The sequence below is a fragment of the Colossoma macropomum genome, unplaced genomic scaffold (genome assembly GCF_904425465.1).
Source record: "Colossoma macropomum unplaced genomic scaffold, Colossoma_macropomum, whole genome shotgun sequence".
Classification (NCBI taxonomy): Eukaryota; Metazoa; Chordata; class Actinopteri; order Characiformes; family Serrasalmidae; genus Colossoma; species Colossoma macropomum.
The window spans coordinates 2,147,131-2,160,394 of NW_023494799.1; the positions used below are offsets into that span (position 1 = coordinate 2,147,131).

Consider the following 13,264-nt stretch of genomic DNA (forward strand, 5'->3'; position numbering starts at 1 on the left):
GTGATTATTAGCCTGTGATTGGTTAGTGAGTATTTAGTTAGCCTATGACTGATTGGTCAATGATTAGTTTGCCTGTGTTTGGTTAGCAGATGGTTGGCTAATGTATGACTGGTTATCCTGATGAGCCTGTGATTAATTAGCCTATGATTAGTTTGACTGGCTTGTCAACAACTGTTAGCTTAAACTAGTAGTTACCTTATAAATAAAATATAATAAAATATATCACAACACTGTTTTGTGTTTTGTGAGTTTAATTCATTTTGCAGTAAATAATAACTGATCATTTGCAACAATCCTGTGGATTATAATACACATTTGAATAAAGTGAATTCAACGCAGCACTTTTTTCAGAGTGTTGCAGCCACAGACGGAGTTGGGCAGGGTAGCTGAGGGCATCAAAACCTAAAGCTCCTCCCAGAGAAGGATGCGTCCATAAGGGCAGCACTGCTTTAGAGTAGATCCCTCACTACAGTCCATTTCAGAGCACTTCGTACGCTGAGCTGTTTCTCAAGATGACTGTTGCGAGAATCGCCGCCATGCAGTTGTTCATTCTCTCCGCTCTGCTCTTCCTGGGTGAGTTTCATTTTCTCCACTCTGTCATGTGTGATTCAGCGAGGTGCGACACTGACACCCTCCAGCAGTAGTTTCAGTGGAACAAGCCTCGGTGAGAAACATTGTAGTGGTTATTTTGATAAAAGGCAATGTGACTCAAACATTAACAGGAAGAATGATTTAAGTACAGAATGAAGTCACTTCAGGGTGAGGATGAAGTTCAGTTAGAAGTATATCTCAATGCATCTACTACTTATTATTCAGTAAGTACTAAAAATTATTCAGTAACCACCATGAATTATTCAGCAACTACTATGAATTATTCAGCAACTACTATGAATTATTCAGTATCTACTATTAATTATTCAGTAACTACCATGAATTATTCAGTATCTTCTATGAATTATTCAGTATCTACTATGAATTATTCAGTATCTACTATTAATTATTCAGTAACTACCATGAATTATTCAGTAACTACTATGAATTATTCAGTATCTACTTTTAATCATTCAGTAACTACTATGAATTATTCAGTATCAACTATAAATTTTTCAGTACCTACTATGAATAATTCAGTAACTACTATGAATTATTCAGCAACTACTATGAATTATTCAGTAACTACCATGAATTATTAAGTATCTTCTATGAATTATTCAGTACCTACTATGAATTATTCAGTAACTACTATGAATTATTCAGCAACTACTATGAATTATTCAGTAACTACCATGAATTATTCAGTATCTTCTATGAATTATTCAGTATCTACTATGAATTATTCAGTATCTACTATGAATTATTCAGTAATTGTTATGAATTATTCAGTATCTACTATGAGTTATTCAGTAATTACTATGAATTATTCAATTACCACTATGAATTATTCAGTATCTACTATGAATTATTCAGTATCTACTATGAATTATTCAGTACCTACTATGAGTCTACTATCAAACTAATGTGTCAGTCCTGTAGTTGTGATAAATTGTAATATGAACCTGCATAAAGACCAGTACAGTTTTAGGGTTTGCAGTTGTGCATGCACATTCATAAAGTTATCTGGATTCTGAACACACGTACCATAACATGACACCATTGACTTTGATCCACATGAAACTCAACAGGCATTTACAGAGTAGACCCTTTGGCCGTTGTCGTACACTGTGCAGTAGCTTCACTGTGAAAAGGTTTGTTTTCCTGTAGAATCTGTGTTCACAACGTTTATAACATAACAGTTTAACGTAACTCGCTCAGCGCATGTTGAATGTGTGATAAGAGAGTCGTGACCAAACCGAGCAGTGAGTGGTGAATTCTGCCAGCATGAACAAAGTGTATGTGTGAAAAACTGTGCACACAGGAAACAGTGTGGTGTCAGGGGAGTCTGAAGTGGTCGAACATGCTTTGACGCATGAAGCCTCTCTGGACCACTCCGGAGATGAGGACCTTGTTCTGCTTAACGCCTCCAAAAAGCCCACCCTCCAGCCCAAACCGAGCCCGCCGCTGGTGGAAACGTACGAACTGAAGAACCGGCAGGGCCGCGTGTGTGTGAGGGCGTCTATGGGAGTGGAGTTCACTGTGATAGAGAACAAGGTACCGCGCGCCATCACTTCAGCACTTTTTATCTCCCTCTCAGCACTAACGGCCTCGGGTGAGAACGCACTCTGTTCACACCTCACTGAGGGAGCTGCACACAACACACACTTACACACAGAGAAAAACGGTCACGGTGCAGAGTGGGCACTAAAAACACACTTTAACTGCACTTTAAGAGGTCGTCTGTTTCAAAATACAAAAAAAAATGTTTGCAAACACATAAAATACCACAAAACACGACTAAAACACACACATTTTCTAAACCGCTTATCCTTCTGGGTCGCGGGGGGCAGCTGGAGCTGATCCCAGTGTTCACTGGGTGGAAGGCAGGATACACCCTGGACAGGTTGACAGTTAAAGTGAAAATTAATTACAAAAAATCCTAAAGTACACTTTAAAAGGTCTCATATCTAAAAACTATTGTTCACAAATACTCACAAAAAAGAAATGCAGTGTGACCGCGCAAGATCTCTGTATTTAAAAATACAATAAAAACGAGTGATCACAAAAAAACACTTAAAACAGAAAAAAATCATATAGAAAATTTTCTAAATTTTTTCTAAAATAGAAAAAAATGTCATAGTGCATAAACTTTTCCCTAAAACTACAGTACAAATTTGAAAATACAATAAGACATTGTTCACTAACGTTTGAAATACTAAAAAACCCTGTAAAATTGCAAGTTGGTCACAACAAAAACCCCAAAAACTACACTCAAAAAGGTCTCATGTCTGAAAATACAGTACACATTGTTCAGAAATACTCACAAAACTAAAATAAAGTGTGACAACACAAGATCTCTGTATTTAAAAATGCTATAAAAACAAGTGGTCACAAAAAATGCTTAAAAAAAAGGTGAACATTGGTCATGACCACCCCCCAACACTACACCTAAAAATGTCCTATGTTTGAAAATACAATATGACATTGTTCACTAACACATCAAATACTCACAAAACAGAAAAACAACCTGTAAAATTGAAAATCGTTCACAAAAAACCCTAAAACTACACATAAAATGGTATTATCTCTGTAAATACAATAAAAATTGTTCACTAATACTCATGAAACAGAAATAAAGCACAAGATCTCAGTATCTAAAAGTACAATAAAAACATAAAAAAAACACTTAAAATAGAAAAAAAAATGACAGTGAACATTGGTCAAAACACTCCCCCCGAAAAACTACACTTAAAAGTGTCCTGTGTTTGAAAATACAATAAAACATTGTTCACAAAAACATAAAAAAACTTACAAAACACAAAAGTCCCTCTGAAACTGCAAATTGGTCCCAAAAACAGCCCTAAAACTACACTTAAAAAGGTTTTATGTCAGAAAATACAATAAAATTGTTCACAAATACTAACAAAACAAAAATAAAACGCGACAGCACAGCATCTCTGCATCTAAAAGTACAACAAAAACAAATGGTCACAGAAAAACACTAAAAAACACTGTCACAGTGTCAAAAATACAGTAAAACATTGTTCACAAACACATAAAACTCTCAGAAAACAGAACAAAAACTGTTAACCCCTTAAATGGCCAGGGGCCTCCGTCAGGACACGGGACAAAGGTTTTATTAATATAGCACCAAAAAGGGTTCTTCTATTGTTACGATGTCAGGCCTCTTATAACAGAAGAGCCCTTTTTAAAAATGTTCTATATAGAAACAGCTGCAGCTCATTCTCCATCAATCTGAAGAAGCCTTAATGATGCAAAGAATCCTTTAATCATGCAAAGGGTTCTTTGAGTGTTCATAGTTCTATATAGAACCTCTTTATTTATCAGTATAACAGAAATGATGCTCACTAATCAGTGTCATTACGGTGTAAATGTGTCAGGTTTCGCAAAATTTTCATCTAATTTTTATCTAAACCCTTAAAACCGAACATCAAATCTGCCTTCAGAGTAGTTGGTGAGAGTGCACGTCCACTCTGGTCAGTAAAATGGATTAGCGTGTTTAACTGGAGCTTTCTGTGAGTTACTGCTGCATAAAAGAAGCTCCGTGCTGCCTTTATTGTCGGATGCATTGCTGTAGTTTCATCTCTGTGCAACACCAGCACTGAGAAGTTACGTAATTAAAGGAGAAGAGTAGATTAAACACCAGAAACAGCCTTTTTTATTTATCTTAAAAGGTTAGAAGGAAATTCAACTGATTTTTCCAAATGTTCTGCATAACTCAGTGTGTGAGGTGTAATCAGAGAGATTCAGAGTGGTTTGGTGTGAAACGGTTCAGATTTCTTTACAGTGGTGGTGACAGGAACCAGGGGTCACCATGACTACAACACAAATATAGACATTTTATTTACTATCCAGAACCACCAGTGAACCTACACGAGTCTTCTGAGTTTATATGGAATGTTGATGATGGAAAATAGTGGAAAATCTGAAATAATACGTTTTCTTTGGGGACTATTTTGCCTCACAACACTGTGCATATTATGTATCCCTCCACCATGAATGGAGTTTAAGGCCAAAATCTTTTCAAACGTATCTTAAAACAATGTCTCGGGTATCAGTGAATTCATGACCATTTCATGTAATGTTTCTGTGAGGGAGCTTTTAGAGGTGGACGTCTGGTTCCTATCACCACCACTGTGGTGATTGTAAGTTTCTCTAGAACAGAGCGTTTCACGCCAAACCACTCTGAACGATTCTGTTTACATCTTAACCGTTTAAACATACAGAAATTGGTAAAAAACTAGTGGAATTCCCATTTAACCTGTTGTTTTTTGCTAGTTTTCTATTTATTATTTTCTTTTTTATTTGTATCTCAGCCTAAAAGGTGCTATAGAAACATACGGTCAGTGTTCCAGACACAGATTAAGCCCAAGCCTAGAATAAAATTCATTTTTAATGGTGATTCACACTTTAGTACTGCAATTTAGTTCAAGACTAGGCTTACTAGGCTAGGATTACAGTGTGAACAATTCTGACTCGATAAGTTTCTCTAGAACAGAGCATTTCACACCGAACCACTCTGACTGTTCAAATCTCAAGTCAAGTCAAGAGGCTTTTATTGTCATTCCATCTATGTACAAGTACACAGTGGAGCGAAATTACGTTCCTGCAGGAACAACACGGTGCAACAAGGAACAAAAGTATAAAATTATAAAGTGTGAACGTGCAGACAGAGTGCAAACAAAAATGCAGCTAGAAACAATACAATAAATACGATAAATTAAACAGACATTAGACACAGTGAACAGACAGGAGAGTGCAGCACCGACACAGCACAGATTTCTGGACATGAGGTTGTGGAATAAGGTGCAGACATATTTAACATGCTGTGATCTGTGAGTTACGTCAGATAACATACATAAACACAGCAGTTACTGAGGTAGTAAAACAATTATAATTACTGAGTAGTTACTGAACAGTTACTGAGGCTGTAAACAGTGTAAACACAGTATTGGCAACAATGTTCCAGATAGATAGTGCAAGTAGAGCATGAAAAGAGGTGTGTATGAGTGTGTAGGGGGGGTTTAGTTCAGCCCTTGTGAGTTTGAAAACCTGGTTGCTTGAGGGACAAAGCTGTTGCAGAGTCTGGCAGCGATGGCGCAGAGGCTCCGGTACCTTCTGCCAGACGGCAGCAGTGAAAAAAGTCTGTGTGAGGGGTGTGTGGGGTCGTCCACAATGCTGGTGGCTTTGCGGATGCAGCGTGTGGTGTAGAATCTGTTTAATTTAGTTAATAATTTTGAGAAATTTTGAGAATTCCCTGTTAAATGTCTGAAGACAGCATTAATACATATAAATACACATAAACAAAAAAGCATATAAATCACCAAGTAAACATATTTAATCCACACAGAACTCATCAAGACTCCTCACAGGTACCATTTAACACTCATTAAACATTTTGTTGTCTGAAACACTCTAAATAGTTTACGTTTTATTTCACATTTCATATTACTTTAAATCACTTTTATTGACCTTTTTGTTGACCAAATGGTCAACAAAAAGGTCAATAAAAGAAATCAATTAATCAAGTTATCTAATAACTTGTTAATTAATAACAGAATTGATGCTCGCTAATCAGTGTCATTACGGTGTAAATGTGTCAGATTTCGCCAAATTTTCATCTATTGTTCATCTAAACCCTTAAAACTGAACATCAAATCAATTAATCAATTAATTGATCGTCAAAGCTACTGTCGGTTCATTATAGCTCTGGTTCTGTACAGCTGCTTCTTGACGAGGCCTGTTGTGAAAAGTTCCACACAAATGAAACTGAACTGAATGAAACACTTTCCTGTTCATTTTGCAGAAGAGCTTGTTCTTCAACATGGACCCTAAATCCACAAAGAGGACCGGTTACTGTGGAGACCAGAGGACTGTACTCTCTCTCGTTTTTGATGGAGGAAATCTGGAGTTCACTTTCATCAAGGTACGCAGCATCACTACAGTTAAGAGCACCGAGTCTTCACTCTGCTTGTAAGCATCACATTTAGCATCCAAATGCTTGTGTAATAACTTTCAAACCAACAGTGGAACTGAATTCTGTTCGCTCACCAACATTAAAGGAATATTTCAATATTTTTGAGAGTATTGTCCATCTATCACGTCTGTGGAATGCAGTCGATTAACGTTGACGGTAATTTCATGTCGTTTCTCAAGATGTTTTTACTTACAAAACAACAGAAAAACCACTGACTCGAGGAACACTTAGAGTCAATGGGCAGCTGCTTTGACAACTTTTACTCAGTATAAGTGCAGTTTTATTTAGCACAGTTATACATAGAGGAGAGCAGGGCACACTGCAAAAAATGGCATCTTGTCAAGTGAAATGATCTTAAATCTAGTCAGTATATCAAACCTCGTATCTCCAAAATAGTAACTTTACAGGAGAAGGAAAAAATCTACTGTACTTTTAATGTAAGTCAATGGAACCAGACTTTTTTTCCAAGTCATTTCGGGTCGTTTCTTTTGGTCCATTCATCATGAAATTTACATACAATGTAAAGGTCAAAGGGTATTTTCAAATTATGTCAAAAACTGAATAATGTCCATTTTTTTTACTTGTTTTAAGTAATTATATTTAGTAAAATTATCTCACTATACTGGCAGATAATTTTGCTGGTTTCAAGCTCATTTCTTACAACAAGCAAAATTATCTGCCAATATAGTGAGATAATTTTATAACTGAATATATTTACTTAAAACAAGTGAAAACTGCCTAGAAATAAGGCAAATAATTTTAAATTCAGCTCATAACAGTCACAACAGGAGAAATATTGGATTTATTGATTATTTTTAGGATAATTTTACTTGACAACCTAACATGTTTTAGTTTTTGTGAAATAATTTTAAAAATATCGGTAACACTTTATTTGGATGGTCCACTGTAGATGCTTTTATGTTACTCAGTCTGTCTTTAACTGACATCCATCTAAATATCAATGAAATGCAACTGAACTTAAAGTTGAGTCTGAAAAAACATATTAAATCTAACCCTAAACCTAAACCTTACCTTAACTTCAACCCAAAACCTACTCCTAAACCTAACCCTAACCTTAATGTTGTTGAGACTCAACTGAGTATCACCAGAAAGTTTGTTAATAATTTAAGTATCTGTAGATCATCTATAGTGGACCATCCAAATAAAGTGGGACCAAAATATTTAAGCTAGAATAATCATACTTATATACAAGCAACATAAACATCTCTGCTACAAACGAACACCTGAACTTTGTTTCCAGCTCCTATCGTTCATGTACAAGCCCACCCAAAACGAGGGGAAGTGCAGTGTCCAGTTTAGCCCATGGGTGGGTTCACTGTAACAGACAGAGGGTCAGTTTAACACCTGCTAGAAACATCTGATCAATCAGAGCAAACAGAGTTAATCCAATTCTATGCTGTAAGAAACAAAAATAATTTCCAACCAAACTGCTTTATATATTATCATCTATAAGACAGACACATAAACTGATAGACACACATCAAATTGCATTAGAACACTATTAGACTGTGTGTCAAACAATGACAGATTTATTTTAGAACAGCAAATAAAAACATCAGTAAAATATGAACATTGTTTCTGAATAACTACAGCTTTACCAGCTGATAATGTCAATTTCATTAATATACACACTTAAAATGATGGTTCTTTAAGGGTTCTTTAGTAAAGAAAATGATTCTACATCGAGCCATGAACACTCTAAGAACCCTTTGCGTGATTAAAGAGTTATATGCATCATGAAAGGGTTCTTCAGGTTGACAGAGAATGTGCTGTAGGTGGTTCTATATATACCTTTCTAAAAAGGGTTCTTCTGTTGTAACAAGCCTGATGTACGATCATGTTTTATGTTTTGATCTCTCTTGCAGGAAGGCAGTCTGTCCTATGTTAGCAAACTGAGGGCAACCCTGCAGCCACAGCCTCCGTGCAACAATTGCAAAAGTAAGTAGTGTTGATGGCAAATACATAAGTGATGATGAAGTAAAGTAAGTAAAAAAAAAAAGTAAAGTAAAGAAAAAAAATCTAATTTACAGGTTAATAATATATATTACCTGATTCAGTTATTATACTGTGCTGGTCTGGTTGCTCCATCTGACTGACTGGTTGCGCCGCCTGACTTTTCAGACTAATTTCAAATTAAACAGGCATCTACTTACCTTCAGCTTGAGTTCATACTTTTCAGATATCTTTTCAGATAAATAAACATTATTATAATAATTCCACATTTTCATGGTTCTCCTGAGGTCAGACTGCCTGACATGGTAAAGTGAACCTTTCTAACCACGACTCAAACATCACAGCTTTACAAGACAGACATTGCACCATGAAGGTCGCATGGCATCTTCTTTATGATGTAATACCCTGGCCTGTCTTTGGTAAAAGCATTTCAAAATAAAAGTTCTTTGATTTTGGTTGTGCTGTCTGACATTTGAGGAAGAAAGACCTTGCGGACAAAAGTTGGGTTGAGCACTTTTGAAGTTGCCTCATTTTGCAACATGGTTTTTATTTTAAAGTCTTCAAACATAAAATCATGGCAAACTATTTTATTTAGAATTTTTTTTAAACTAAATTACCTTTTTTTAAAGGTTTACTTATTCAGCATATATGGTTGGACGGTTGCACCACCTGACATTTTGGAGGCAAAAAGAAACTAAAGTGAATTTTGTATGGATGCACTGAAAACTGTTTCACATAAAAGAAACATTGCTGAATAATGTGACAGGTCATGTATTTATTAAATTATTTTTTGGGGAAGGTAATGGACTTGAACAATGCTCATCATGTCACAATTTTTCCCGTTATTGGATCAGCCAAAACATGAAGTTTGCTTCTGTAGTTTGAGCACTGGAGCTCCAAGGCTAATGTAGCTAACAAGTAATGGAAGCTTATGCCCCAGTGATTAGCATGGTGCTACCTACATGCCTAAATCATCACAGGCTCGTCTTAAACCATGTGGAGGTGTTCAGTGTCTCTAATAGACTTGATTATGTGGTTTCTGAGACTGTATGACTCACTGTTATCTATAAACATGGACTAAAGCATGGATTGAATTCAGTGTTCCAGGTGGCTGCTACTGTTTTTAGCTATGCTAACATGCTTTAGTCCATGTTTATAGATAACAGTGAGTCATACAGCCTCAGAAACCACATAATCAAGCCTATTAGAGATATTTAAAGGCAGTCTGTAATCGAAATGGTGGTGTGAAATGACTCAGATCTCTTTACAGTGGTGGTGATAGGAACCAGGGGTCGCCATGACTACAACACAAATATAGACATTTTATTTACTATCCAGAAACACCAGTGAACCTACACGAGTCTTCTGAGTTTATATGGAATGTTGATGTTGGAAAATAGTGGAAAATCTGAAATAATAAGTTTAATGTGGGGACTATTTTGTCTCACAGCGCCCTGCATATTATGTATCCCTCCACCATGAATGTACTCTGTAAGCCTTTCAAATTCCAGGCAGATTACATGCAAAGGCTTATTATTCAGTAACTACAGGGACTTCAATGTAACCTGGCTGAGCTATTATTAGATTATAGAAGTGTGTGCACTGCAAAAAAATAATATTTTGTCAAGTGAAATGATCTTAATTCTGTCGATATATCTAATATTTCCCATTTTAGATGGTTGTGCATTTATTATAAGATTAACTATCTTATTTCTTGTCATTTTCAGTTGTTTTGAGTAATTTTATTAAGTAAAATTCTCTCACTATACTGGCAGATACTTCATTTCTTAAAACAACCAAAATTATCTGCCAATAATACAGTGGGATAATTTTACTTAATAAAATTACTTTAAACAAGTAAAAAACATCTAGAAATAAGATAAATAGTCTTAAATTAAGCTTACAGCAATCTTAACAGGAGAAATATTAGATTTATTGACTCTATGTAAGTTAGTTTTATGTGACAAGATACAATTTCTTGCAGTGTAATAAAACTTTGGTCTTTGGCCATTTAAGTAGTTAAATAGAGAATAAGTAGAGGAAAGGTGAATCCTCACGCTCAGATAGAGAAACCTGTCTGTGCTTGGGGGAAGAACGGTCACCTGTGGTGCGTCTGTCTAACTGCCTGAACATCAGGACACGAGAGATCATGAGGAAGTCTCATATGGAGACCCCCCCCCCTCCAGGCTGGGGGCACTGTGTGACCACAGCTGTAGCCTGTGGGCAGGAACTGACAGTAACTAAACTGGGGGGGAGAATTGAGTAAACAGTTTCAGCTTAAAGACAAAACCACACTGTTTATTCTAAGTAAACTCAAAACAAATTAAACCGTATTTTGTAGCCGTAAATTAGACACACTATAAAAATGTTACAAGTATGGACAACTTCTGGCTAAATTAAGTTGGGAAAATTAAAAAGGTTTATTTTTGACTTAAAATTTCATGTTGACCTGATTTTTAATGGTTTACACATGGCAAACTGTTCTGCACTTACCAAGATTTAAAATCCCAGATCTGTAAATATGAGATTAATGATCTTATTTTAAAAGTAATTTACTAATTTCAGTCTTTGAATTCGTGAGAGATTCTTAAATTTATCATGAATTTGTCTTCTATGCCTCAATTAGTCAGGAAATCTTAAAATTGAGTAATTTACTGGTAAAAAAAAACAGATAAAAAAAAGGATCTATACCATCTCTCTCTCTCTCTCTCTCTCTCGCTCTCGCTCTCTCCTCTCTCTCTCTCTCTCTCTCTCTCTCTCTCTCTCTCTCTCTCTCTCGCTCTCGCTCTCTCCTCTCTCTCTCTCTCTCTCTCTCTCTCTCTCTCGCTCTCTCCTCTCTGTCTCTCTCTCTCTCCTCTCTGTCTCTCTCACTCTCTCACTCTCTTTCTGTTCTCTCTATCTCTCTTTCTGTTCTCTCTATCTCTCTTTCTGTTCTCTCTATCTCTCTTTCTGTTCTCCCTCTCTTTCTCTCTCTGTCTCTCTGTCTCTTGCTCACTCGCTCTCCATTCTCTCTCTGTCTCTCCATTCTCTCTCTCTTTTTCTGTTCTCTCTCTCTCTCTCTGTCTCTCGCTCACTCGCTCTCTGCTCTCTCTCTGTACTCTCTCCGTTCTCTCTCTCTGTCTCTCTCTCTCTCCGTTTTCTCTCTCTCTCTCTCTCTCTTTCTGTTCTCTCTATCTCTCTGTTCTCCCTCTCTCTTTCTCTCTCTGTCTCTTGCTCACTCGCTCTCCGTTCTCTCTCTCTCTTTCTGTTCTCTCTCTCTCTCTCTCTCTCTGTCTGCCTCTCTGTCTCTCACTTACTCGCTCTCTGCTCTCTCTCTGCACTCTCTCCGCTCTCTCTCTCTCTCTCTCTCTCTCTCTCTCTCAGTTCTGGTTGTGATGTCAGTAAATCAGTGTCCTGTTGTAAGGTGTCTGCTCTGAGATTAAGGACTAGTTTTAGATTAAACACAGGTTTAGACCTGTTTTAGTATCAGACAGTTGTTTCAGTAACAGCAGAATCTTCCTCCACTGTAGTGTTCAGTCCTTTACACTAATTTACTGAGGTATTTTCTTCTTCTTCGCCTTCATTTCTTCACTGTGCTGAAATAAGAATGAAAACACTGAATTAAGAATTATTCACTGATATTCAGTGTGTTTCACTCTTTACTGAGCTGTAGTGAGTCTGATCTTGAGTCATTTGATCTAATAAGCAGCTTTTTCTACTTATTTCAGACCTTTGACCTTTTATTATTTCTAGACTGGAACTTATTTTATAATTTCTTGTTGAGTAAAATGATCATTTCATTAGTTTCAGATCATTTTCTCCTGAAATTTAGTCTTTATTTCTTGTACTTCAGCTCATCATTTTTGCAGTGCAGTGTATCTGATGGCTGAAGAGAGAGATCTGCACTTATACATAAACTGAATAATCACTGTTTACTACAGAGCCCTGCTGGCGACATCCTGTATAAATGAAAATAATGTGTGGCCACGACTTAGTAAGCCATGGGAATGAGATAATTAAGTCATGGCCACGACTTGGTGTGGAAATGAGATGCTAATGCGTGGCATGATCTTGTTCCCATGCCTTATTAAGTGGTGGCCATGACTTCATTATCTCATTCCCACGCCTTACTAAGCCACGCATTATGTTATTTACACAGGACGTCACCAGCAGGGCTCTGTAGTTTAGTGCTGGTTGTTTGCTGTATTTAATATGTAGTAGTAATAGTTGTAATATTAGTAGTAGTAGTAGTCGTGATGGTGATAGTAGTAGTAGTGGTAGTAGTAGTAGTGGTAGTAGTAGTAGTAGTAGTAGTGGTGGTGGTAGTAGTAGTAGTGGTGGTGGTAGAAGTAGTAGTGGTAATAGTAGTAGTGGTGGTGGTGGTGGTGGTAGTAGTAGTAGTAGTAGTAGTGGTGGTAGTAGTAGTAGTAGTAGTAGTAGTAGTAGTGGTGGTGGTGGTGGTAGTAGTAGTAGTGGTGGTAGTAGTAGTGGTAGTAGTAGTAGTAGTAGTAGTAGTAGTGGTAGTAGTAGTAGTGGTAGTAGTAGTAGTAGTAGTAGTGGTGGTGGTAGAAGTAGTAGTGGTAGTAGTAGTAGTAGTAGTAGTGGTGGTGGTAGAAGTAGTAGTGGTAATAGTAGTAGTGGTGGTGGTGGTGGTAGTAGTAGTAGTAGTGGTGGTGGTAGTAGTAGTAGTAGTAGTAGTAGTAGTAGTAGTGGTGGTGG

General features: G+C 36.8%; 1 protein-coding gene across 1 annotated transcript in view; it reads left to right on the forward strand.

Moving 5' to 3' along the window:
• The first annotated feature begins 381 nt into the window (after positions 1-381).
• LOC118819500 (lysosome-associated membrane glycoprotein 3) overlaps positions 382-13,264 on the forward strand; it is a 16,542-nt gene continuing 3,659 nt past the window's right edge. The window contains exons 1-4 of the mRNA XM_036587326.1: positions 382-573; positions 1,916-2,148; positions 6,422-6,541; positions 8,479-8,551. Coding sequence (XP_036443219.1) covers positions 513-573; positions 1,916-2,148; positions 6,422-6,541; positions 8,479-8,551 — 487 coding nt within the window. The 5' untranslated portion in view covers positions 382-512. The remainder of the gene's footprint in view (positions 574-1,915; positions 2,149-6,421; positions 6,542-8,478; positions 8,552-13,264) is intronic.